The sequence below is a fragment of the Photinus pyralis genome, unplaced genomic scaffold (genome assembly GCF_008802855.1).
Source record: "Photinus pyralis isolate 1611_PpyrPB1 unplaced genomic scaffold, Ppyr1.3 Ppyr1.4_LG9, whole genome shotgun sequence".
Classification (NCBI taxonomy): Eukaryota; Metazoa; Arthropoda; class Insecta; order Coleoptera; family Lampyridae; genus Photinus; species Photinus pyralis.
This window is the reverse complement of record NW_022170878.1, coordinates 13,762,826-13,789,240: the sequence shown is the minus strand read 5'-3', so window position 1 is coordinate 13,789,240 and position 26,415 is coordinate 13,762,826. Positions and strand designations below refer to the sequence as shown.

Here is a 26,415-nt window from a genome sequence, read left to right as displayed (position 1 = left end):
GATTATATTTTATTACAGCATATTTTCACTATTTTTATGAGTGCTGTTGCCACTTCGTAACATTTACCGTACCAATAAATTTAAATATATAGACGAGGGTATACTTGTATGGGTAACGTTCGTAATATTGAAGATGGAGTAAGTTAAATAGAAATAGTTTTGCAGTATTGTTTGCCGGATACCTAAAGTTATTTGAAAAGTCCGATTGGAGTTGTTACAAAAAATCGAAACAACCAGTTTTAGAAAAATAAATGGGATAATGTATTAAATTGGGCAAGTTTTTCATATTACCGTATAAGATCTATATGTGACTATTGTAGTTTCCATATACCATATACCTAGAGGTAAGTTTAACTGATACAAGACAAGACAACCAGTCTTTAGACAAACAGGCTAAGGTTAACCGTAAGAAAGTGATATATTTATCCCTAAAGAGAGGCAGGCAGTCAGCTCCATTTCTTACTTTGCCCGTTGCATTCGTCATTTCGCGAAATGCCTAGCCATTTAAGAACAAGCAAAAACTTTTATGAAAGATGCATTTTTCGTTCGTTATTCTACGCACCCAAATTAATAAGAAAAATTTTTTTCCCAAGAATTTTTGGTGTAGTCGATTTTTGGTAAAAAAGGAAGGTAAAACACTTCCTTTTTTTGAGCCCCGAAGAAAAAATTGTCTCAGATCGACCCGGAAAAAAAATTTTCTTATAGAATGTGGCCTGTAGTATCCATAATTTCAAACAGTTCCAATATTGGGCTACTAGTTCAAAAGTTACAGCCCTTTGAATTTTCTTTCGAAATTGGTTTCTAGTCTATAACTTTTGATTGAGAAGTCTGAATAAATGGCAGTTCAAAATGTACGGAGTCTTGCAAGATCTGTAGAGCAATTGTAGTTTAAAGGCCCGGTTTTTGAATAGATAGATTAAATACAATAAGTACTAGTGCGCCATCTCCATGGCAATCGATACACTTTCTATCAATTATAATTTTCGAAGTCTAGTTGAGATGTCGCCACGTACGCACCTTCTTTTAAAGTTTTATTTGAATTTATGCGATTAATAGCAACGTTGCACTCATTATTCCTTAAATGCAGTGCCGTTTTTATGTTTTTCGGGGCCCTGGGCCATTCCTTCGTCGCGGCCCTCCTTACCCTCAATAAAAACGGCAGAATGGGGAGATTCAAGCAAATCCCTAATTTGAATATGGGCACTCGATATTTGTGTAGCCTGGTTTGTAGGCAACACATCATGCTCAATGAACAGAAAACATTTATTTTTGCAATTTATAACTTCTTATGCATAGGAGTTTATTTAAAGCCCTTGGAAGAACAATTTCAATAACAGGTACATTAAACTGAACCGTTTTACAACAACTTTCACACGAAGATCGCACAAACAACACATTTTTTCGTGATTGCAAACTGCGTAACACTTTTGCCTTATTTCGCTGCCAATTTCACTACCGTTTCTATAACCGTAGTTCTATCAAATAAACTCTAGGCTCAATTCTTTAAAGAATAGCTTCGCACCATCGCCAGCTGCTGCAATCATGTAATCGTTCCGATTTTAACCTTGAGAAGTTTGAATTGCATTAGAATGGGTTTTCTGCGAGTTCTCCACGGTGTCTCCCTGTTTTGGTTACAAAGCATTTCCCTTTTCAATTCGTGTTGTCTGAATTCAACGTTTCTCATCCATCGAGAACTACATGTCTTCGATTGCACGACCCAGAACGAACAGTATCATATTCCGCAAAGGTTGAGTCTGACGCTTTCCTGTCACTCCCAGTAGCCAGTTCCCTAATTTAAACCTGTCAGCGAGAAAGGAATGATAACAAAGTTTAATTTTTGACTATAAATAAACATTCATTATGCATTTGAGGTTAAAACTTCATATATCTATGGTTTTTAAAAGTAGCGCTCTGACATCTAACGTTAGTAGATTACAAATTTAGTGTGGCGACATCTTTGAAGTGTAGGTTCCAACTAAAATAATAATAAAGTGTCCTGCATTTAGTGATAAAATGTTAAGTGTCCCCAATAATAAAGACAGATGTCAGCACATTGTATTCTGCTTTGATTCCAAAAACTCAGACAAGGCTATAAACATTTTGGGATTTGTGCCTTTCGCTGTCAAAGGAGTAAACCACGAAACTCGAAAATTAAACATTTCGCTCCTGTATTATAGTCTATTCCTTTGCGTCATAGCGTTTTTGGAATGCCAAAGGACAGGGCGGGTAAACGGACGGCCGTCCGTATACCTCTTTGGTATACCTATACCTAGATTTTTGACGATTCTAATAAAGTATTTGTTCGCAATACACGAGTTAAATCGCCATAATGGGCTACTAGTTCAAAAGTTACAGCCCTTTGAATTTTTTTCTAGTCTATAACTTTTGATTGAGAAGTCTGATCGAAAAAGTACAAACTGATATGGATTTTACGCACCCAAATTAATAAGAAAAAATGTTTTCCCGAGAATTTTTGGTGTAGTCGATTTTTGGTAAAAAAGGAAGGTAAAACACTGCCTTTTTTGAACCCCGAAGCAAAAATGATCTCAGATCGACCCGGAAAAAAAATTTATTTATAGAATGTGGCCTGTAGAATCCATAATTTCAAACAGTTCCAAGATTGGGCTACGAATTCAAAAATTACAGCCCTTTGAATTTTTTTCTAGTCGATAACTTTTGATTGAGAAGTCTGATCGAAAAAGTACAAACTGATATGGATTTTACGCACCCAAATTAATAAGAAAAAATGTTTTCCCGAGAATTTTTGGTGTAGTCAATTTTTGGTAAAAAAGGAAGGTAAAACACTGCCTTTTTTTGAGCCCCGAAAAAAAATTGTCTGAGATCGACCCGGAAAAAAATTTTCTTATAGAATGTGGCCTGTAGAATCCATAATTTCAAACAGTTCCAAGATTGGGCTACTCGTTCAAAAGTTACAGCCCTTTGAATTTTTTTCTAGTCGTTAACTTTTGATTGAGAAGTCTGATTGCGAGTTGCGACCAGAGACATGTATAAACAACATTCCTAACCTCAAATAAATTTGAATGGTTGTGAATGTCTGAAAAGTCAAGACTGTGTTCCAAATAATGTTGTTATTAAGAAATAGTAAAATGTTTTTATTTACTATACGTTACAGCGGGGTTCCGCTTTTAGAAAACTAATAGCGTACATTTATCTGTTTCATATTTCGTCCTACCCACATCTTGCAATGGCACATTTACCCCACAGGTAAGACTATTACGAATGATTAATGATTCTAGTTAAATTCAAAATATTTAGAACATCTATATTACAAGACCGTCTACAAAAATTGAAGAACAGCGAGGCAAATTGTAGAAAAATATGGCAACAGTACCAAATTGTTGCGAAGTACTATGAAAGTAATCCAGTTGGTCCATGTCCCTTCTCCATAACTGAATTACATAAAAACACTTTTCGAACCAAGACAGTAAAAATTAACAACTCTATATTTGAGGTGTTGCGAAAGCGTATGTTTGAGTTTCAGCAAGATATCTCTAAAATCAATGTTTTAAATAAACAATTTGATGTAGAAACGAAAAAGTTTCTAAAGCATCTCGGTAAAAGTGTATGTATTTGATGTTAGTGTACCTACTGTGCGTTTAGAAAAGTAATTTTATAGAATACAGCATTGTGGCAATGCAATGGAGAGAAACTGTCTGTTGTCAAACTGGATAAGCAATTCTGATTTATCGGTCAATTTGGATCAGGACACAACTGCATTTAAAACAACCATAATATTTGACGAGTTTCTGTGTCAATTTTATATTTAGTAATAGATACTTGCTACACGTTTTAAATGAGTTTTCATACAAGACCATTCAACAAACACTCCTTAAACTACAAAACAAATGATAAACATGTACATGAAGCGCTGGATATCTGCGAAATGCAAGAGAGTATCAAGCATTCTTTGCTTTGCACAGCGCCAAAGTGTTATGAAAGGTAAGAACTTTTTCTGTTAAAAATCAGGTTAAAAGTGAACATGAGCACATGTGGATGATACCAAAGACTATAGGATAGGTAGTCTTTGATGATACTTCCATCTCAACTTCCATTGACTTATTGATTAAACATTTACAATAAATAGAAAATAGCGAGTTTTGCTTAATATGCAACGTAGGTTTAGTAAATTAGCGAAAAATCGAATAGACCCCAAAATAACTCGAGCAGGGTGTGTATTTGGCTATTTGCATATTAAAAAATAATATTACGTATTATTGCAGAAGCCCAAGCGTTATACCATTTCATGTACCTCACAAAAAGCTTTTAGAAAAAATAGAAAGCAAGCGGCAAGAAAAGGAACCTTTGGTAAGTATCTACTTAATTTGTAATTCTTTAATAAAATTAATTTATTTCAGACCGGCTATTTAAATCGACAAAATGCGTTGTGTAAACATAAAACATTTTTTGAGGACAGTTCAACAAAAAAAAGTTACAGAGAAAAGCTTTTTTATAAAAATTTTCTTACTATTACTTTCACAGGATCACGTCTTTCGTTAGACAAGCATAAGTCTAAGGTACTGTTTGCCTCTCCCAGAGATCTTATTAGAACACCAAGAGTAGTAGGCAGTACCTTTGTTTTGCCACATCATCGCTTGCCAGAGGTTGTTGATCAAGCCGAATTAATAAAGCAGTTCAAAGAGGAAAAGGGTGGCTTCTTTATTTATATGATTTATGCATGTCCCAGGTCGTCAGAATATTATACACCCTACGCTTTAAAGTATAGGCACTCTTAAGTTTCTGAAAATCTATCAAAATTCCTTGCAGAATTGTTCCGTACAAAGAAATTGATAAATCGAACTTTATGACAATGAGTTCGCATGGAGTAATGCAACATGTAGGCACGGAGGTAGTATTCACCCATTTGCATAAGTGGGAATTGGAATACAATATGTACTGCAGACTAATGAAAATTAAATCGTTTTTTAATTTTCGATTGTGGAAGACATTTTATGTTTGGCGAAAAGGAATCTTGTATAAGAAGTTCCAGAAGGCGGCCACCTTCTTGAACGGTAACTTATTCATGCTTCTTCCATCCCTGCGAGTGGCCCTTATCGACATTCAACACTTGTGTTACGTTACTGCAGGCTTAAATTTTATGGATGTATCTACGATTAAAAATTGGCACCTTTTCTACTTTATTGAGGCGCAGGTTGAATATATATGACAGTAATACTTGCGTTCTCTACAAGTCACTTTTAGATGGAAAAATTGGAAATGGTAGTTCATAAGTTGAAAGAATTCCGAGAAGTTGTAAGGGAAATAGTGGTAAATGCGTGTCATGGTGCGTTATTGGCGCAAGGTTTCGTGGTCAATGAATATTTGCTAGAGGACGGTCAAGGTAAGGGTTTCATCTTTGCTCTGTTATATAGGGTAAACTGGAAAATTGGGAGGTATATGTTTTAAAAATTGATCAAGCAAAACCGATTTTCTGGTTGTTTTTGTTATAAGACTAATTATTTATATTTGTAGAATAGAAAATAATATTGTAACGTTTCAGAATCACAATACAAATAGTCCTTTAACATTATAACAGAATAAAACATGAATGTTTTTTTATAAAGGCAAAAGCGTCAAAACCGCAATTTTTCGATTAATGGTGACAATCAAAATATTCAATAAACTAATTTAAATGTATATTGTAAAAATCAAACATGATATTAACAACCTATCTCTAACTATATCAAAAGACAGAGGAAGATTTTTAGCTACTTCCTCCCATAATCTAATGGATGGTTGTATACATTACCCTCAAAATACCTTTGTAGCCTTATGGATAATAATACCTTTCGGATCTATATTGCACTCCGGATGGGTTTAGAAATTTGTACAGTTGTATTTGTGGTCGAAGTAGAAAATTATTGTTATTATTAGGTACGTTTTTGATAGTACTACAATTACGGAGATATCCTAGGAGACAACCTAGAAAATGTGACATCTTGTACCTACATTATACATTTTCCAGAGCGTTCGAAGGATTTTCAGGGTAATCGAAACTTTGGCAATTTTCTAGACACTTTATAGCTTTCTGGTCCTTTGAAAGCATTCTCTCCGCTTCAGAGCTGCGCAGTCCATTTCTAGAGCGTCTGATATATCTAATAAGGGTGGAATTCATAGATATTATTTAAGTTAGACACGCACTTAACGAAGTGCGCACTTAGTTTAGTTTAAGTGGAGCTTATATTTACTGCTAGTATTCCTGCTTAACTGTCCGTATTTCGCGCGACTGTAGCAATAATGTCATGTCACCTTAGCAATTATATCTTTGAATACCACTAAGTACACGCTAATTATGAGTCAAGTGTAAGTCTAACTTAAGTAATGTCTATGAACTCCACCCTAAAGCTTTTCCAGAGCTTTATGGGCCAATCAGAGCTTTCTAGGCCGTTGTCACCTACCAGTTTAGCCTATAGTCTAAGAGGTAGCGAAGCATTTGACTAACCCATTTCGCACAAAACTAGAAAATTTTTAAATGATGCTTTTTTATCAGTCAATTAAGAATATTCCGTTTTGGTAGGCATCTCGCGGTAGCGTCAAGATGATCCTTCAAATGTATGTATTATATATAATTATGGCGATAATTCCATGGTTGATTGTGATTGTGATTGTGAAATCAATTTTCATTCGTTTATTGTCTCGCACAGTCACCATTGACACAGCCATGGAATTATTCCCATAAGTAAATACATTACAAACTTCAAACATTTAAAAGATGATGACGCAACCGCGAGATGCCTGCCAGAACGGTATTTTCTTAATTGACTGATAACAAAGCATCATTTTAACAGTTTTTTAGCGTTGTGCGAAATGTGTTAGTCGGATACTAGCTCTCTTACTACTAGTCTAGTTCTGGAAAGATCGCACAGATGCATTTGAGACCTTGAAAAACTCTGGAAAAGGATAAGACGCTCAAGATAGGCGTCAGACAGCTTTGGAGGGTTTAAACAGGTTCTAGATAATCTTGTAAAAAACTAGGAACAGCATAGAACTTTGCCAGGTGCCTAAAATGCACTAGAAAATGCTCTGGGTTATTCCAGAATACGCTGATAATGCGCCAACCTTCAGTTACCCTAGATTAACATATTTATGATTATTTTCTTTAGGCAAAAAAAAAGATCGGACTCTTAAATTATCGTATATTGAGCAAGCAAAGAAAGGAAAGTTTTGTCTGCGGCTCACGTGGTATGTTAATAGGGGAAGCGGAACAGTTTAAACCAAATCATTATAGTTTCATAACGCTTGTCGATTATATGATAATAAATATGCTGCATAACGTGACAATGACATCCTTTGTTGAACTAATGGACACCTTCAAGCAACACTTAGATTACTTACCCAGCCTTGGAACATCGGAGCTGGCGGAATACGACACGAGAATTGAAAAACCAAGACCTGAAGGATCAACCGAAGTATACCTATACTGCAATTTTAACCTAATAACTAAGAAGACGATTTCTTTTAGCTACCCTTGTTCATTGTAAACGTGGTCGCGGGGTCCTGTGAAATGGGTACGGAGCCCTGTTATGAAACTGCCGAAGGAATTTTCCAACAAATCATTGCTCTGTGGATACAATCTGTGAAAGACATTAGGCCACTAATTGCTGATAGTGTGTACGAACCATTCACAAAGTAAGCATTTGATGTAGCGTAGGTTGTCACTTATTTAAAATAACTAATATTTCAGTCCTATGATAAATGGGAAAAAAGAAGATAGGATATGCGGTTACGGCCCACCCATTTCTTTTTATCTAGAAGACGATGAGCATCTGCAAAGCGTGCAGCAGGAAACTTTTAACTTGTTGAAGTTTAACTACGAAGCCGCTCATGTTTACATTCAAAGGCTTGAGCCAATTCGAACATTTTTTGCTGCTGACCTCGGTACTACAGCAGAGACCATCGAAAAAGAAAGAGTACTGGAAGTTTTTAGAGGTTGGTGCACTCGTTATCATAAAGAAGTAGAAATTGTCAATACTGTGATCGATCTACAACCGCTTGGAATTTTATATATGAATCAAAAATTATTCAAACAAACCATTTTACCGGAACCCAAAAGACTGATTAATATAATCGAACATACAATGCCTTGGTAATAAAAATTTACCGTATTAGTTCCATTTGGTTAAATATTTCGCTTATCAGCATTGGTAAAGATAAGGTTAATGGCCTTCTCCAAGAAGCAGAAGAATCCCAACTATTTTTGGAGGTTCCTCCTACAACAACTCTCGAAATTGTCGATTATCTGATGTTTGTGGAGAAGGCAGTGTTGAGGATGGACGAGATGGAACTGGAACTGGAGTACTGTAAAGAATTATACGATATTATGGAAGAGTTTCGTATCATGATTGATCCGGACGAATTATCGAACTATTTAGGTCTCAGTATAAACATAGGTAATCTACGAAATTTAGTTGATAAAAAGAACGAAGAACGACCTACAACCATAAAGAAATTGAACGATCAGTTGAATAAAGATATTAGCAACTTAATATCCGAAGTGGGAATTATCAAGGATGAGTGTCTTGTAAATTAATAACGATGTACGTTTTTATTTGTCTCATTGCGCATGTCTTTTAGGAACCGTGGTTATATGACATAGAATCAGATGCCAAGGAAGCCACTAATTTTCTTGACACATTGTATACTCGCCTTAGTGCTTGTCAAGGTCGCGCCGGAGAATTCAAATCCTACCAGAAGCAGTTTAGGGTATGTGACACTTTCAGTCAAATGGAATAAATTCGATAATAAGTAAATTAGATTGATTGTGTTTAAAAAAAACGCAGAACACACGTCGATTGCTATTTTTTAGTTGCGCAAAATTTGTTCATTATTCGAATATTTGTCTGAAGTATTCGTTTAATTAAGAGTTTCCCAAGAATCATATTATTCAAATATTAGTATTCCAATACTATCTATTCAAAAAATTCGCCAGCCCTACTAACAAGGTTACACTTGTAACTGTAGATGGAAGTCACCAGATTTGATATGCTGGATGAAGTAATGAATGATTTGAAGCTACGCATGCTGCTATGGGAAAGTCTAGATTCTTGGCATAAAGAAGTTAAGGAATGGTACACGACAGATTTCCAAACATTAAATACGGAGGAAATGAATTTGTTTACGGCCAAGACCGTTAAAAATATAACGCAGCTCGAAAAGGGACTTCCGAGGAACTTAATTCTGCCAAAGTTAAAGGACGAAGTTGAGCTGGTGAAGAATAAGGTAATACAGATTCACTTATTCTATAAATATATTGAATAACATTCGTATCGCTTAGCTTCCTACCATTACGTATCTGCGCAATCCGTCTTTGCGTCAAAGACACTGGCTCAAAATTGAAAATGTGCTCAATCATAAATTCAAGGCTGAAGAAATGATTACCTTGACGATGTTAGAAGAATTGCGTGTGTTTGATTATCCCGACGAAATTATGGAAATATCCGGTCAGGCTAGTAGCGAGGCCGGACTTGAATTGCTACTCAAAAAAGTATTTCAAACGCTGTTTTGGTCCCACTGTCTGCTATTTACATAGTTTACAGGTCGAAGAAAGTTGGAAAACAATCGAGTTCTCTGTTGTGCCACATCGTGACGCTAAAGACGTGTACATTTTGGGTTCGCTTGAAGAAATTCAGGTGGTATTGGATGATAGTAACATTAACATCGCTACAATTGCTAGCTCTCGTCATGTTGGACCTATTAAACCTCGTGTGGAGGAATGGGCGAGGCTACTAGACCTATTTTCTCGAACATTGGTAGTTTTAGTAGCTGTCTTTATTAAGTGTAAAATTTATTTTCAGGACGAATGGCAACTCTGCCAACAAAGCTGGGTTTATTTAGAGATAATATTTTCGGCGCCCGATATTCAGCGTCAACTTCCCTCAGAAGCGAAAATGTTTTTAATTGTGGATAAGTCGTGGAAAGAGATTATGAGACGTACGGCAAAGGTTCCTTTGGCAATTGACGCAGCTACGTACCCCGGCTTGCTAGAGACATTCATTAAAAACAATGCGCTTTTAGAGCAAATTATGAAATGCCTCGAATCATATTTAGAAACTAAACGTGTATCTTTCCCACGATTCTATTTCTTGTCCAATGACGAATTATTGGACATTTTGGCGCAGGTTTTTATGATGAGTGAAATATTTGTACTGATTGCTTATTGCAGACTAGAAATCCGTTCGCCGTTCAACCGCATTTGCGTAAGTGTTTCGATGCCATCGCAAAGTTAGAGTTTGGCACAAAGGTAGCAAACGAAGAAGAGGATGAGGAAGGCACAGGCAAGCAGGAAGTTATCATGACAACGGATATTATCGCCATGATTAGTCCGGAGGGAGAGAGGGTCGAATTAGGAAAAGGGCTAAAAGCTCGTGGCAACGTCGAGGATTGGCTGGGTAAAGTTGAGGAATCAATGTTCGTCTCGTTAAGAAGGCGAATGAGGTTCTCACTTGAGCACTATTTTACGTTGGCACGCGAGGATTGGGTTGTTTGTCATCCGAATCAAATTATTCTGACAATGTCTCAGGTGATGTGGGCACGAGATGTTCATGCCATCCTGGATGGAAATGGCAATAAGCTATCCGAACTTCCGATGTTTGAAAAGAAGTGCATCATTGTAAGTTACTTTTATTATTTCAACGCGAACAGGCTTTATTTTGCAGAACCTGAACAAACTCGCTGGCCTGGTGCGCAAAGATTTGACGCCAGTCGTACGAAAAATATTGGTCGCTCTTATAACAATTGACGTACATGCGAGAGACACTATCACCAGCATGGCAAAAAATAAAGTGCAATCGAGGTACAAAAAGCGGGCAGCTTAAATATTTCATTTCCATTCCCTTTTCTTTTTGCAGTATCGATTTCGAATGGTTGAAAATGATTCGATATTATTGGCTCGAAAGTATCGATAATTGTGTAGCACGTATGTCAAGCGCCGAGCTACCATATGGCTATGAGTATCTGGGGGCCGGTGGTGTTCTGGTGATCACTCCACTTACCGATAAGTGCTATTTGTGTTTAATGGGAGCATTACAGCTTGATTTAGGTAACTATCAATCAAAATAAATTAATCTATCGTCATTTGATTAGGTGGTGCACCTGCTGGACCAGCCGGCACAGGAAAAACTGAGACGACAAAAGATTTAGCCAAAGCTCTAGCAATTCAGTGCGTCGTGTTTAATTGCTCGGAAGGTTTAGACTATAAAATGATGGGACGATTTTTCTCCGGTCTAGCCCAATCGGGCGCTTGGTGCTGCTTTGACGAATTTAATCGTATCGACATTGAAGTACTATCCGTAATTGCACAGCAGCTGATAACAATACGAAATGCGAAAGCGGCGAAATTACAAAGATTTATGTTTGAAGGAAGAGAAATTAAGCTGGTGCAGAGATGCGCCGCGTTCATTACTATGAATCCCGGATATGCGGGAAGAACGGAGTTACCTGATAATTTGAAAGCACTCTTTAGACCAGTTTCCATGATGGTCCCGGATTATGGTAGGTCATCAGTTTACATTTGTTTCAAAGGTAGAGATATGAATCCGTACCTGGTTCCACCATAAAGAAAGTCTTTTCAATGTAGGAAACAAATTAAGTTTTATACTGTTGTGGTAAAAGTAAGTATAGCTAGTTTTGTTTTACTTGGAGCTGGTTTATTATCTCGCGTGACTCGTTCCCATTTGATTTTTTCAAATGCTTCAGTAACATTTGAGACCACGTACACATTACATTTACTATTTTTCTTTTAATTAATTACTAAAATTGCAATTTGGTCTGTACTTAATGTGATGCAAGGGATTTTATTGCAGCTTTAATTGCCGAGGTAACTTTATACTCGGAAGGTTTTGAGTCATCCAAAATATTATCGCATAAAATGGTTCAAATGTATAAGCTATGTAGCGAGCAATTGTCTCTACAAGATCACTATGATTTTGGAATGCGAGCTGTAAAAAGTGTATTGGTAATGGCCGGTACACTTAAGCGTGCGTCTCCTGATCGTAACGAGGAGATTGTGCTGATATGCGCCTTGCGAGATAGTAATCTACCTAAGTTTTTGACGGACGATGCAGTGTTATTTCAAGTAAGTTTTCCATTTATCAAAACACAATTTAATTTGCTTTTAATATGGATCTATCGTGGTGTAGAAATCACCATAGAAACAATTGTGGCAATAATTGTAACCATAGCAAAATCTATCAAACCGATTTAATCGGTTGAATTATCGTAAACCCCCACTATTTGTCGTGTAATTTATACAGTGTTTGTATTATGTGACGCCAAAATGCGATTGTCTAAGTTTGTAATGTTTAATTGCAATTTAATTCCATCGGAAACAAAGTACGTTTACCATAAATATTGAATTTTAAAGACCTTGTCATAATTACATTGTAGAAAATCTATTATGTACCTACCTACATTTTGACAAGAGTTTATTGAACAAAACACTTTTAAGGGTATATTGAGCGATCTATTCCCCGGTGTAACACTACCGGTTCAAGAGTATGGGGACTTTTTAGTCGCAATTGAAAACAGCTTGGAGGCGCAAAACTTACAAACCGAGGCGTCTATGGCTAAAAAAATAATCCAGTTATACGAAACCATGATCGTACGTTGGGGAGTTATGTTAGTCGGTCCTACTGGTGGAGGAAAGAGTTCGATACTTTATGTGAGTGGGCAGGTCTTCCTTTTAAAGGCCCTAGCATTCGATTGCAGACCTTAAAACTGGCGTTGGAAAAAATGCATCACGACGGATTTGAAGGTCCATACTACAGACCTGTTCATACATATATTATGAACCCTAAAGCCGTAACCGCCGGCGAGCTGTACGGTGAAGTTAATCCATTTACACTAGAATGGCGCGATGGCCTAATGGGAATAATGGTGCGCACATCTGTTCAGGTATAGCTGGTTTTTGAGAATCGTTTTCAGCTGACATTTCCTTACAGAGTACCAACGACGATCATCAATGGGTCATATGCGACGGACCGGTGGATGCAGTTTGGATAGAAAACTTAAATACCGTTTTGGATGATAACAAAATGTTGTGTTTAGCTAATTCTGAAAGGATAAAGCTAACACCTTATGTGCATATGGTATTTGAAGTTCAAGATTTAACCCAAGCGTCTCCTGCTACAGTAAGTCGGTAAGTATAGTCATTCACAATGTTTTCTCTTGTCGTAATGTGCAAATTGTGTTTCGGAATTAATATTTTTAGCTGCGGTATGGTGTATGTAGATCCAGATGAGTTAAAATGGCTTCCCTATGTTAAGTCGTGGGCTGTCACATTAAGTGAACGATTCTTGAACCAAGAAATGAAAGAGTACGTGGTTAGCTTATTTGAATATGCCGTGGAGCACGGTTTAGTGTTCATGAAACGCTACTGCCAGCACTCAATCCACCAGGTATCTTGGAATTGGGAAAATCCCATTGTTAATTTAGATATACCATGTGGTTAGGTTGAAGTGAGTAAAGCTACCGCAATCTGTAAGCTGATTGAAAGCGTCATTTCAATACCGGGCATGATTGAACGGGTTGGGGAGAAAAGCCGAGTTCGTAACTTTGTCTGCCAAATCTTTATTTTCGCTTATCTTTGGGGCGCCGGAGGAAATTTATTAGATGCGTCGCGCGAAAAATTTGAGACATATGTTCATGACCAATTCGACGAATTTCCCGATGCAAAGTACTAAAAGTCATTTTTTAAATTAAATATATATATTTTTTCATTTTTATAGGTTGCCTCCTGGAGCTAACTTATGGGATTTGTTTCCTAGCACGGCCGCGCGCCGTCTTGAACCGTGGGTGAAGATAATACCGACTTTTACTTACGATAGTACAACTCCTTTCTTTGAAATGTTGGTACCGACAATAGATACCATTCGATTTGGGTACATTATGAAGAAATTAGTTGAGACTAAATATCCTGTTCTATTCACAGGTGATACTGGTAAGATGTGGAAAAATACTGATGGTGTAATTGGGTGTCCTTCTTGGGATCATGGGACACTTTTGTTAAGTTTAAATATTATAATGGGTAGAATGATGGTAACATTTACAAGTACCTATTTGCAAAAGAAAATTTATAAGTTTATTAATTTAGCTTGCTAAATTTTTAGTAAAAAACTAAGTCGCTCATTTTACAATAATTGTTCTTAATAGTATATTACGTCATAAGGTTGTTATAGTGAGTAGAAAAATTGCGCACGATGCCGTAATACGCAAATTACAACCGAATTACATACCATAGGTACTTTTTCTATGACCGCCGTGAATTTCGTGAAAATGAAAAAGAAGGCAAATCCGATAATGTGGATCAGCCTTAATTAAAAAACTTGCCGTAAGCATTTATCTGCTTGTTTTATAGGAGTGGGGAAGTCAGTAATAGCAAAAGAGGTTTTAAACAGCTTATTTGAGATGGGATCATGGATACCTATAACTTTGAATTTTTCTGCTCAGACTAGCAGCTTGCGCACCCAAGAAATGCTAGAGGCGAAACTGGATAAACGTAAAAAGACATTACTTGGCGCGCCAATTGGAAAACGCGTCGTATTGTTCGTTGACGACGTCAATATGCCCAAATTGGAAAAATATGGTGCTCAACCTCCAATTGAGTTATTGAGGTTTGTACATTTTTAATAGACGTTGTTGGAGCGTTGCGTTTTTAGGCAATTTCTAGATTTTGGAGGATTGTACGATAGAGAGAAGCTCTTTTGGAAAGCGATCGTTGACGTAGTAATTACAGCCGCTTGTGCACCGCCGGGCGGCGGTCGAAATCCGCTAACGCCACGTTTCGTTCGTCATTTCGGCATGTTTTTTATCCCACCTCCGAACGAGTACTCGTTGAAAGCAATTTTTAAAGTAAACAAAAGGCTTTAAATTGTGCGATGAGGATATTTTTCTTTCGTTTTAGGCAATAATGCGAGGCTTTCTTTTTGATTTTGCAAATCCTGTACGTGATTTAGCCGATTCATTAGTAAATGCTGCGGTTGACGTTTATAATCGAATTGCCGAAGACTTATTACCGACGCCCGCAAAGTCGCACTACGTTTTTAATTTAAGAGATTTGTCAAAATGCGTGCAAGGAGTTTTGCAGGCCGATTCGGGTAGCTTAAGGGAAGCCAACCAAATTATGAGGTTGACAGTATGCAAGTTTCGTGTGGTGCGTAATCTTTATCGTTACAGATTATTTTACCATGAGTGTTTGAGGGTGTTTCATGATCGTTTAATTAACGATGAGGATAAGTCGTATTTTTATTTTTTAATGAAGGAGGTGTGTGGTCGTTCTTTTGGAACTCCTGTGCTTCAATTACCCGACGAGCCAATCATTCACCACCCGCCCATTCTGCTTTTTGGAGATTTTATTGTTTTTGGAGCTGCTCGTGAAGATCGGATATATGAAGAGTTACAAGATGTTAATAAACTAAAAAACATGTTGCAGGTGTGTATGGGGGGGGGGGGCTCAATATACTTACAAGTGCATAGGTACAAATGCACATTTTCAAGGATTGCGTAAATCCGCAGCATACATGTTTCATCTCAATATTGTATTAAAATTAAAAAATGTTTACTTTGCAAGTTACTCAATCCATACTTTGCAATTTGTTTAAAAAATGATTTTAGTGTTTAGATAAAGTTCCATGCAAGTCAGTGTGTTAATGAAATGTTATTTGTAGGAATATTTGGAAGATTACAATCTTACTACCTCAAAAGAAATGCACCTTATATTCTTTGTTGACGCCATGGAGCACACTTGTCGATTGTCTCGTATATTGCGGTCGGAACGAGGCAATGGTTTATTGGTAGGTGTCGGTGGAATGGGCAAACAAAGTTTGACACGATTGGCATCACATATCAACGGCTATAAGTATCACGCACCCATTACGATGGCACAGTGAAAACTAAATTTGTAGATGTTTTCAAATTGAACTGACAAGAAACTATGACCATAACAGCTTTTTCGAAGATCTGAGGAAATTATATTTCAATGCCGGCGCTGTCAATGAAAATACGGTGTTTCTATTTACAGATACACAAATTGTTCAGGAAGAATTCCTAGAAGACGTTAATAACATATTAAATTCGGGTAATAGGCCGCTAGTGAAATTTCTGTTTAGGAAAAAGTGCTTTTAAAGGTGAAGTTCCGAATTTATTCGAAGCGGATGAGTTAGAGAAGGTAATAATTGCAACAAGACCGGCGGCGAAGGAGGCGGGAGTTAGTGAAGGAAACCGAGATCTCATATTTACATATTTCATTAATCGTGTTAGAAGAAATCTTCACCTTTCTCTTTGTATGAGTCCTGTAGGAGACGCATTTAGGTAAGTGTAGCGTAAGAGTGTTTTTTAGATGTCATGGTATGGTAGGTACCTATTAAGAATGTTGTGAAAAGAGTCGCAGTTCAATATAAAAAATTTGGCGAAATTAGTGAAATAAAGAGCTATATACTATAGTTGTTAGCCGCTTGCACCTTTTCCTACCTGTTTTATGTTGTATTGTGGACTTAAATGATTATTTTAAATGTACAACAATTCTCTAAATTCCTAATGGGAAGTGATATTGTAGAAGGCGTTGTCGTATGTTTCCATCCTTAGTCAATTGTTGTACTATTGACTGGTTCTCTAAATGGCCTGAAGAGGCATTACTATCAGTTGCACAGAATAGTTTAAAAGAGATAGGCAAATCAGATGTGGTAGATAAATTAGCAAACATGTGCGTAGTTATGCACAAAAGTGTCGAAGACATGACTGTACGATTTTATGCGGAAATGAAGCGTCATTATTATACAACTCCTAGCAGTTATTTGGAATTGTTAAAGTTATATCTGAATATGCTAGTAGACAAGCGACAGTTGATACAAAAAACTAGCGATAGAATTGCCAATGGCCTACAGGTAAATTGCAAAGTCTCTAATTCAATCTTAATATAAACTCGAGCTTAGAAACTTTACGAAACCAATTCCATTATTGACGCAATGAAAGAAGAGCTAACCGCGATGGAACCTATTTTGGCGGAGAAATCGGTCGCGATCGCGAAACTTATGGTAAATTTGACTGCAAAACAGGAGCAGGCGGATAAAGTACGAACGATTGTCAAAGCAGACGAAGATTCCGCGAAGGTAGATTGCTTAAAGTTAGTGCCTTTTGTTATTCTTCTATTATATTTTTAGGTTAAAGCGGCAGAAACGCAAGCCATTGCCGACGATGCTCAACGTGATTTAGATGTCGCGCTCCCTGCAATCGAAGCGGCAACCAGAGCTTTAGAATCTCTTAACAAAAATGATATAAATGAACTGAAGGTTTTTCAAAAGCCTCCAGATTTAGTGCGATTTGTAATGGAATCGGTGTGCCTATTGCTGGGCTCAAAGTAATTCGCTCCTTATTAAACAGATTTTATAGCTTTTTGCGTGCAGAACCGACTGGGCATCAGCAAAAGTTGTGATGGGCGATGTCAATTTTTTAAAAAGGCTACAGGAGTACAACAAAGATAACATACCCGACTCTCTGTTAAAAAAACTAAAAGTTTACATCGACAATGTCGATTTTATACCCGAAAAGGTGGCAAAAGTATCTGCAGCTTGTAAAAGCTTGTGCATGTGGGTTCGTGCGATCGATACTTACGCCAAAGTTTACAAAGTTGTCGAACCTAAACGCCGACGGTAATTCAATTTCCTTTACTTCCAAAATCTGAACATTTCGTTTCGTAAGGTTGCACGACGCCGAAGTTGAATTAAATGATGTTATGGGAGTTTTGAAGGCGAAACAACAACAGTTGGCAGATGTTGAGGCAATGATCCAATCTTTACAAGATGATTTTGAGGCCTCTGTGGCGGAGAAAAGATATTTGGAAGACACTATGGCGCTTACTGCAGTTCGCTTGGTACGAGCTGGTAAACTGAACGTTGCTTTGGGCGATGAACAAATAAGATGGGAAATTGGTGTAAAGGTATTCATTTTACAGCATGTATTTGAATATTGAAGTTTTAATGGCCTTAATAAGGAAATAGACCATGTCGTGAGCGATAAATCACTCGATCGTTAAAATTAAAATATTCCTCTAGTAATAAGTATTAATGTCAATCGCTTGGCAACCTTATTATATTATCGTCCTGTTATTTTTTCCACCTTAGTTCGTTTTTCATTTCAATGTGTTGCCTAACGCATTATCTGCAGTATGTTTAAAAATTAAGTCGGCACTATTTCTAACTTTCTTAGTTGTCGAGTTAGAAAGACGGTTAAATTACCAGAATTGTGTATTTTTGTCTACTGAATCCAAATCTGTAATTAAAAAAACAAAACAACATCGCATTTTTCAGTTAATAACAAAAATGTAACTTTTTTATATGGAACACTACTACCCCGTATATTATTACTTACATCATTATGACAGCTTCTTAAATTCTCTACAAAAGTTACTCACTTAGAATTTTCTACTTCTTACAAATGAGAACCTTGATTACAGAATTTTGCCATACAGTTAAGCAACTTAATAGGAGACATCCTAATCTCAGCGGGCTGTGTGGCCTACATGGGGGCGTTCACAAGCACCTATCGCAAAAATTTAATTACAGAATGGACCGAAAAGTGCAAACTAATAGAAATTCCATATTCCGATAATTACAGGTTAGATAGTGATACCAATTTGTTACATTTTTAATGCGGAACTTTAGTTTAGTAACAGTGCTGGCGGATCCTTACAGTATACGAATTTGGAATGCTTGCGGCCTCCCACGAGACACTATCTCAACCGAGAACGCGATACTTGTCACACAAGCGCGGAGATGGCCGCTGATGATCGATCCGCAAGAACAGGCCAACCGCTGGATACGACAGATGGAGGGTCAGCAGCTACGGATAACGAAGCTAACTGACAGCAACTTCTTACGTATATTGGAGACAGCTATTCGTATAGGACTTTCCGTATTGCTGGAAGAAGTGGAAGAAACCTTGGATCCCACATTGGCACCTATTTTGCTTAAGCAAACTTTTCTTCAGGTTGATACCTTCCGTCGATTCGATCGGTTGTTTTAATCAGGATCATGATTTTAAGGGTGGAAGGATGTTAATCAGACTGGGAGACTCTGATATTGAGTACGACTCGAATTTTCGATTTTACATAACCACAAAATTATCAAACCCTCATTATTTGCCAGAAATTTGTATTCAAGTTACTATCGTCAACTTTACCGTAACACCGTCCGGATTAGAAGATCAATTATTAGCGTAAATTTGCCATCCTCCGATGTGGTCCGTCAGTCAGTTCCCGTTGGGTACTTATAGTTTTGATAGCCATGCAATGAATTGAATGTGCACAGATAAGAGAAAGTTCAGTTGGAAAATTTAAAACTATGTATCCAAGTCTGATTGGTCGGATTAAGAAATTACGATTAAATGTAATAGAAAAACATTACAGAGATGTTGTCCGGCTTGAGCGGCCCGACTTTGAAAAACAACGTACCGAACTTATAACGCGAATAAATAATGATAAAGGTCAATTGAAGGCGATCGAGGATAAGATTTTAAGATTGTTGTTTGCGTCAGAGGGTAACATTTTGGATGACGAAGAGTTAATTGAGACTCTAAATGAAAGCAAGGCGAGATTATTTATAGTCTTTTTGCCATTAAATTTAAGTTTGTACTTTAGGAAACATCCGCAATTATAGCGGCTCGACTTACGGAGACGGAAGCGACGGAAGAAAAGATATCGATTGCTCGAGAAAAGTATCGTCCAGTCTCAACGAGAGGTTCTGTATTGTATTTTGTGGTGGCTGTACTTGCAGAAATTGATCCGATGTACCAATTTTCCCTGAAGTATTTCAACCAGGTAAGCGGTTCCGCCGTTTGTATTCTCTTTAATAAGTTGGTCATATCCATTAGATATTCTGCAATGTTATTCAAATCAGCGAGAAAGACGACCATTTGCCGAATCGTTTGCAAATATTAAATCGAGAAATTACTTTGGCAATGTACATAAACGTTTCACGCAGTTTGTTCGAGAGACACAAGCTAGTCTTTAGTTTTATGGTGTGTGTCGCCATTCTTCTTCAGCAAGGAACAATATCGGAATCTCAGTACAATTACTTATTAAGAGGACCTGTCGGTTTTAAGTCGCCTATGGATAAAAAACCGAATTGCACATTATTGACTGACCCTATATGGCTGGCGGTTAAATATCTAGCCTTTGCTTTTGAACCTTTTAAGTACCTACCCGACGATATTCTCTCACGAATAACTGTCACAATTGGAGGCTACGATCAGGTAAAGATTTTGTGGAAATGTTAAAATTGTACTAGTAATGGCTGCAGACTATCGAGTTTATACCAAACTCGCTAAATAGTAAAATTGGTTGGAACAGCCACTTGGACGACTTTGAAAAGTTAATGCTACTTAAAACATTGCGCGAAGAAAAGTTGGTGTTTGGTATCACCGAATATGTTAGAATACACTTAGGACAAAAATTTGTAGAGAGTCCCGCAATTTCGTTGTCCGTCTTGTAAGTACTTGATGCGTATCCCGTGGGAAGTCTTTAAATTTTCAGTTGTAGATATAAAGATATCTCCAATTCTGTACCATTGATATTTGTATTAAGTGCAGGATCAGATCCTTTCGGAGCCTTTCATAGATTTGCAACGGACATGGGATACCAAGAGAGAATTTTGTCAATTTCATTAGGGCAAGGTCAAGGACCGGTTGCGGAAAAATTAATCGAGACCGGTAAAAATAACGGAAGTTGGGTCTTTTTGCAGAACTGCCATCTGGCGACGTCGTGGATGTTGCCAATGGAAAGAATAATACTTGCAATCGTCGAAGATTCATCTAAAGTGCACACAGACTTTCGTTTATTTATGAGCTCTATGCCGTCGCGAACGTTCCCAGTTTCTGTGTTACAAAATGCGGTTAAGGTCACAAATGAACCGCCTAAAGGACTACGAACCAACGTGAAGAGAGCTTTGGAAGAAATGCTCGATACGTTCTTTGAAGATCATCGTACGTAAATTCCTAGGGTTGTCAGGTCTCTGATATTTCAAGAAACATGCACGGAAAAGATCATCTTTTGCTGATGGGCAGTATTTTAAAATTAAGCGATCGTTTAACAGCACTACTATTGTTAGACGCGAGACGGATATTTTTTGCATCTATCATTATTATTACCTTGGACTGTCCTCTACTTGAACGGTTCGAAAATGAGGAAGAAGACGTAATTTATTTATTGGTAAAAATAGCCATACCAAGTTCTTAGAGTTATCGAAAACGGGTATCTTTGATTCCCCTTAAAAAAAATCAGAAAATCATAGCTTGTTGCTGCATGTATAACTTCTCCTATATTTTTATTATCGACCACCTATATTAGTGGTTTTCAAAGTCCTGGCAACCCGTACGAAAATAGTTTCACATCTACACCTAATTTTTGCAGCATTAGGACAGGATTGGAGAAAGGTCCTTTTTGGATTGTGTATGTTTCACGCAGTTATACAAGAACGTAAAAAGTTTGGACCGTTAGGTTGGAATATTATTTACGAATTCAACAATAGCGATCGCGAGTTTGCGTTTAGTACTCTACGGATGTATTGCGATATAGGATTTATTCCGTGGGACGCCTTGGAGTACATAACAGGTAAACCATCACGCTATCATTCAATTTATACGAACAGCATTTTAAGGTGAAATTACCTACGGTGGTCGTGTGACAGACTCTTGGGATTTAAGATGTTTAAAAACCATCTTGAAAGGATTTTTCTCTCCCTCTACTTTGGAACCAGGATATACGTATTCAAAATCCGGTGTTTATTATTGTCCAGAATATGAAAAATTGGAGGAGTATAGAGACTTTGTCGACACATTCCCTATCATAGAAGAGCCTGAGATATTCGGAATGCACGAAAATGCAAATATCGCTTACCAGGTACCGATTCGATTTTCCAGAAATACCTATTGATTCAACCAATTCTTGAAGACAAAAGAAACTCAAACGGTTATAAGAACTATGATTGATTGCCAGCCCAGCACAAGTGGAGGTGGTGAAGGTAAATCTGCGGACGAGATTGCTTTTGAATTAGCAGAAGGGGTAATACAATCTATTATTAAAAAAATATACACCGACAATGCCCATCCACATCTATTCAAGGTAAGAAAGTGAGATAATACTTATACAAGGTAGGTTCCATAATGACTTGGTCTGACATATTTTTTAAAACGCTCGAGTCCCTTGCCATACTTCACTACTCCTTACTAACATAAATAAGCTATTTTATTTTCTTATAGTGACAAGTTTGAACATTACAACAAAATAAACGACAGTTTTTTGCATAATGTTAAAATGTTAATGTCAAACGTTGTTATAGGTTTTGATCATTCGTCCGCTGAAATTAAAAAAAAAGTTTGGCTGAACATTAAGGTGATGCTTTATCTTCATATAAAGCATATGCCAAAGCATTGAAGAATTTGGTTTGGCCAAGAATGAGTAACTATACCCACTATAAAATTTAGATGGCACGAAAGGGATATTTCCGTGCGGAAGTTATCATTGTTATGAAAGGTGTTTTCTAATACTAGTAGACTAAATTCTAAAATATTATATTCCATCTTGAGCATTGTCAGGCCAGTTCATTGTGGGACACATCCCACTCCCCTCCATATGTAGGTGTTATAGTACAGGATAGATTTTCAACAGAGAGATAAAAAGGATCGCTTACCTTCTTTAACCACCGTCTTAATGCAAGAAGTAGATAGATTTAATAAACTTCTTGCACTTATTCACTCATCTATGAATAACCTTCAGAAAGCAATAAAGGGCTTTGTTGTTATGTCTGAACAACTGGAAGAAGTGTATAGAGCTTTTCTAAATAATCAAGTAAGTTTTTGTTTTAAACTTGTCGCTACAAAAAGCTACAGCATTCTGTCGAGGTACCCATAATGTGGTCATCGAAATCATATCCATCATTAAAAAGTCTAGGCAGCTGGGTGCACGATCTGGAACTGAGGCTAGATTTCATTTGTGTAAGTCCATTTCATTATTCATTAACACTAGAAGTGTGGGTGTTCCAATTTTGACTCATTTCAAAATTCATTACATTACATGTAATAAAACATCAGTTTCTAAAGTGCATTTTATGACTTCATCCAAGTATTTGGTATCATTCATGGTGTATGTACTCTATTTATTATTTTGACTATGCCTAGTAAGATTAAAAATAAATTTGTATTAGCCCTTTTACCAACTTTTTCCATTCACATTTTGATTTGAACAGATCCATATGCGGGTAAAAAGTCAAACATGTACCTATATGATTGTGTTCAAAGTTCTAGTGTTGAGATAGGTACTATTGTAACAGATATGGATTGAACATTACCATCCGCCGTCTTACTGGCTATCCGGATTTTATTTCACACAAGGATTCTTAACTGGTACTTTACAAACACACGCCCGCAAATATGACTTGCCAATAGACCAACTTAAATATGACTTTGTAATGCAAAAACTGTTCATAGATCAAGAGCTCATAAAAATTACGCACGACGCTGAAAAGAGAGAGGTAGGGATTTTGTAATTTACGTAGACATAAGGTAGTAACTTCATTATATTTTAAAGGTTGCATCAGCTTACGGAGACTTAACGGTACCTCTTGATGGTGTGCTTATCCACGGCTTATTTGTCGATGCGGGTCTCTTCGATAATCTCAGCATGACATTGGTTGATCCAAATCCAGGTATTTGCATGTTGCGGGAGAGGGGCTACGCCATTTCACATGTCAAAATGTGCAAATGTAAAAAATTTAAATTCAGTATTTCTAGCATCTCGGTTCATTTAGACGTAGGTATCTTAGGCAAGGCGCGCACCGAAGTGATAACCACATGAGGTGGCAGTGGCGTGTTGACCTATTTTTGAACATCCCTATGCCTCGCACCACTCCTGTATGTCACCACTGCCACACTACCTCAGTACGCGCCTTGCCTTAGATATACTTTCTTTACTTACTTTAAATGGGTCTGAATACTGAAAGTACTTTATTATAGTTACGTTATCTATACTGCATTCATTATAAGAAGGTAGTAGATCGCGCTGTGTTTGAAGATAAAGCACACACAGGAAAAATATTAAATGGCAACAAATTATTGCAAAGTAGAAATATCCAGCACTGTGAACAGAAATAAATCTTTGACATTAACAGCCAATGACACTTCGGCAGTTTAGTTGGCAACAGAAACTACCAGCTTACACAATTCGCCGCTCGTTTTATGTTTCAGCATAATACTGACTCGTGTTTTAACCAATCACAGTGAAGGTCAAAGCTTCCCTATGCTTTCTACCGCTACCTTCTTAAAATGAATACAGTATAGTATATGTATAATTGGAATACACAATAATTATTTTGATACCTACTGCTTCTTTAAGATGAATACCTTCCTTTTAGCGTATCTATTTTATTATAATTTGGATACTTCTTTCGTGTATTATATCTATGCACTAACCAGTAGACATGAAAAAATTGCACTTGTACTCTAGTTATTCCATCTGTCCTACTTACATTATGGTGTGATTTTTCGTTTTCTTTATCAAGTTTTAGTGCTTAAAAAAACCTCTCTTGCTTTCCTCATTCATCTTAGAAGACCCGATTACTTAAATTTTGTAATTTTGGTTTTGCAGCCAATTATTAACATCAAATTTAAACGGGACTATTTCTTAGTTCATCGGCCCTGAAATATATGTATAAGAACAGGTCTCGTGGAATGACCATCTTAAGTAAATAAATGTTTTTTTTTTACAACTGAAATTTCAGGTGAAATTAATCCACCACTACCAGCAGTGTTATTTTTGCCAACAACAAAAACACCAAGCATCGAGAATCGTTACATCTGCCCATTGTATAAAACTTCAGTGCGTGCCGGAACATTGTCGACAACCGGTCATAGTACGAATTTCGTCACAGCTATTCTACTTCCATCCCAAAAACCGCAAAGCCATTGGATATTAAAAGGGACCGCCTTATTAACTCAAGTTACTGATTAAAGTTTATTTGTAAATCATCGTTGTTTATGCAAATACCTACACTCGCTCAAAATACATGCTTTATTATATGTTTATCGAATCCGCAACTGTACAAAACATTTTCCAACCACGCAATTCCACGAACATACGACGAATGCTTATTTGCTTTATGTAGCAAATTAAAATTCTCTTCACAGTTGAATATCATCACTTCGGTTCTATCGCCGCACATGGCTAAATTGCCTAATTCGTTAAATTTCAAACGGTGAATCGGGGAATCAAAACAGTGATGATAAGTTAAAAACTCTTTAGGTTGTCTAACGTCGATGTTGTAAAGTTCACCAGCTTTACTGCCGATAACAATCTGTTGAGAACATCTGGGATTCCAAACGACACTCGTCAGTCCACAAAAATGATTTTGATACAAAACTGTAAATATAGAACAAATCTAAAAATTTTAGTGTCACATTTACAATTTACCTGCGGCAGGTTGCTTCATACGATCGTCCCATACACAAGCCTGTTTATCCATGCTCGCTGTTGCGAACAAATTATTGTCAGTTTTGTTAACCGAAACGGACTTGATAACATCCGTATGTATATTTCTTGAAATACACTCATTATACAAGCTCATGTGGAACAAAGTACTTACTTAAATTCGGCAAGGAGTTCGAGGCCATTACTAGCATTCCAAATGGTAACCTGAGTATCGGCGCAACCCACAATCTTTTTATTTGTATGCCAAGCAGCTAACTGTTGAACTAGCGCATTTGTAAATAGGAAATCTTCGCATTTCAACAAAGAAGGCGAGTTAGTGGTGTCTACTAATTTTAAACTTAAAGTATCTTCGGCCAACAAAATCTACAACAACGATATCAAATTGGATAAACATATTACAAGTACCTTGGTAGTGTTTGGTATCAATATCGCGTCAGATATAGATGCTGTACCCCTAAAGTAAGAAGAGTACTCATTACTAAGTGCCGCTGTATCATTATTATAAAAGAAAAGAGAACTTTCCCAGTATCCACCCGATACATTCGAACATCCTAATATGAACTCTCCTGAAAAACCAAAGTGAGTATCACCGTTCGTACACATAAACTCACCTTTATCGTTGACATCAACAATAGACAAATAATCATATAAAACGGGTTCTTCCGATTGCAATAGAACCCGCTCTAAAGGTTTATTGGGCGGGTAAATGAGGTTTTCTACTTCCATTAGTAGGATCTTCAAATGTAAAGCCGGACGAAATGATCTGTTTTATATTCTCATTTTATACAATTAACTCGACGTATTTTTGTTCTTAAAATACAAATTAAACCCGCGAATTTAGATCACAGTCTAAGCACAAAACTATGGTTAAGATGCGATTTTTGTTAAACGAGGGTAAAGTTTACGATGTGGATAAATATACGCTTTTA

General features: G+C 37.0%; 2 protein-coding genes across 8 annotated transcripts; one reads left to right on the top strand and one right to left on the bottom strand.

Annotated features, from left to right (window-relative positions):
- Nucleotides 1-134: 134 nt before the first annotated feature.
- On the top strand, nt 135-25,026 carry LOC116180982 (dynein heavy chain 6, axonemal). 7 transcript variants are annotated; one of them, XM_031501179.1, is made up of 57 exons: nt 135-344; nt 3,277-3,583; nt 3,638-3,960; nt 4,242-4,326; nt 4,377-4,449; nt 4,501-4,738; nt 4,786-5,170; nt 5,221-5,359; nt 7,122-7,200; nt 7,247-7,427; nt 7,481-7,647; nt 7,703-8,104; nt 8,158-8,539; nt 8,593-8,721; nt 8,980-9,237; nt 9,293-9,502; nt 9,555-9,767; nt 9,813-10,136; nt 10,181-10,627; nt 10,674-10,810; nt 10,866-11,056; nt 11,101-11,508; nt 11,820-12,091; nt 12,464-12,676; nt 12,724-12,909; nt 12,957-13,153; nt 13,226-13,412; nt 13,467-13,690; nt 13,743-13,954; nt 14,372-14,627; nt 14,673-14,865; nt 14,918-15,141; nt 15,190-15,445; nt 15,681-15,871; nt 15,918-16,090; nt 16,140-16,323; nt 16,568-16,895; nt 16,944-17,120; nt 17,172-17,368; nt 17,415-17,660; nt 17,710-17,947; nt 18,464-18,624; nt 18,672-18,996; nt 19,052-19,224; nt 19,415-19,595; nt 19,646-19,825; nt 19,879-20,259; nt 20,307-20,494; nt 20,546-20,988; nt 21,416-21,616; nt 21,663-21,904; nt 21,956-22,126; nt 22,673-22,852; nt 22,906-22,998; nt 23,334-23,534; nt 23,591-23,708; nt 24,780-25,026. In XM_031501179.1, the coding sequence occupies exons 3-57, from the start codon at nt 3,815-3,817 to the stop codon at nt 25,007-25,009; spliced, it is 12,216 nt and encodes a 4,071-aa protein (XP_031357039.1). In that variant the 5' UTR covers nt 135-344; nt 3,277-3,583; nt 3,638-3,814; the 3' UTR covers nt 25,010-25,026. The 7 variants fall into 7 exon arrangements, with proteins under 7 accessions (XP_031357039.1, XP_031357040.1, XP_031357038.1 ...); XM_031501180.1 differs by lacking the exon at nt 135-344 and adding an exon at nt 2,912-3,225 and having other exon boundaries at nt 3,638-4,189; XM_031501178.1 differs by lacking the exon at nt 135-344 and adding an exon at nt 2,912-3,225 and having other exon boundaries at nt 3,622-3,960.
- On the bottom strand, nt 24,994-26,359 carry LOC116180998. The gene is made up of 5 exons (XM_031501211.1): nt 26,098-26,359; nt 25,892-26,052; nt 25,641-25,849; nt 25,469-25,593; nt 24,994-25,417 (listed from the first exon to the last, which is right to left on the bottom strand). Exons 1-5 carry the CDS (start codon nt 26,210-26,212, stop codon nt 25,056-25,058), a joined length of 972 nt encoding a protein of 323 aa, XP_031357071.1. The 5' UTR covers nt 26,213-26,359; the 3' UTR covers nt 24,994-25,055.
- Between the last annotated feature and the right edge of the window lie 56 nt (nt 26,360-26,415).

What these genes read in the sequence shown, in the direction of transcription:
- LOC116180982 (XM_031501179.1), top strand. Translation starts at nt 3,815, where the DNA reads ATGAGTTTTCATACAAGACCATTCAACAAACACTCCTTAAACTACAAA. An exon ending in CGTTGAAAGCAATTTTTAAA is followed by an intron (nt 14,866 to 14,917) that starts GTAAACAAAAGG and finishes CTTTCGTTTTAG; the next exon opens with GCAATAATGCGAGGCTTTCT. An exon ending in ATGCAAATATCGCTTACCAG is followed by an intron (nt 21,905 to 21,955) that starts GTACCGATTCGA and finishes CAATTCTTGAAG; the next exon opens with ACAAAAGAAACTCAAACGGT.
- LOC116180998 (XM_031501211.1), bottom strand. Translation starts at nt 26,212, where the DNA reads ATGGAAGTAGAAAACCTCATTTACCCGCCCAATAAACCTTTAGAGCGG. An exon ending in TGTTGATGTCAACGATAAAG is followed by an intron (nt 26,053 to 26,097) that starts GTGAGTTTATGT and finishes TTGGTTTTTCAG; the next exon opens with GAGAGTTCATATTAGGATGT. An exon ending in TATGAAGCAACCTGCCGCAG is followed by an intron (nt 25,418 to 25,468) that starts GTAAATTGTAAA and finishes CTATATTTACAG; the next exon opens with TTTTGTATCAAAATCATTTT.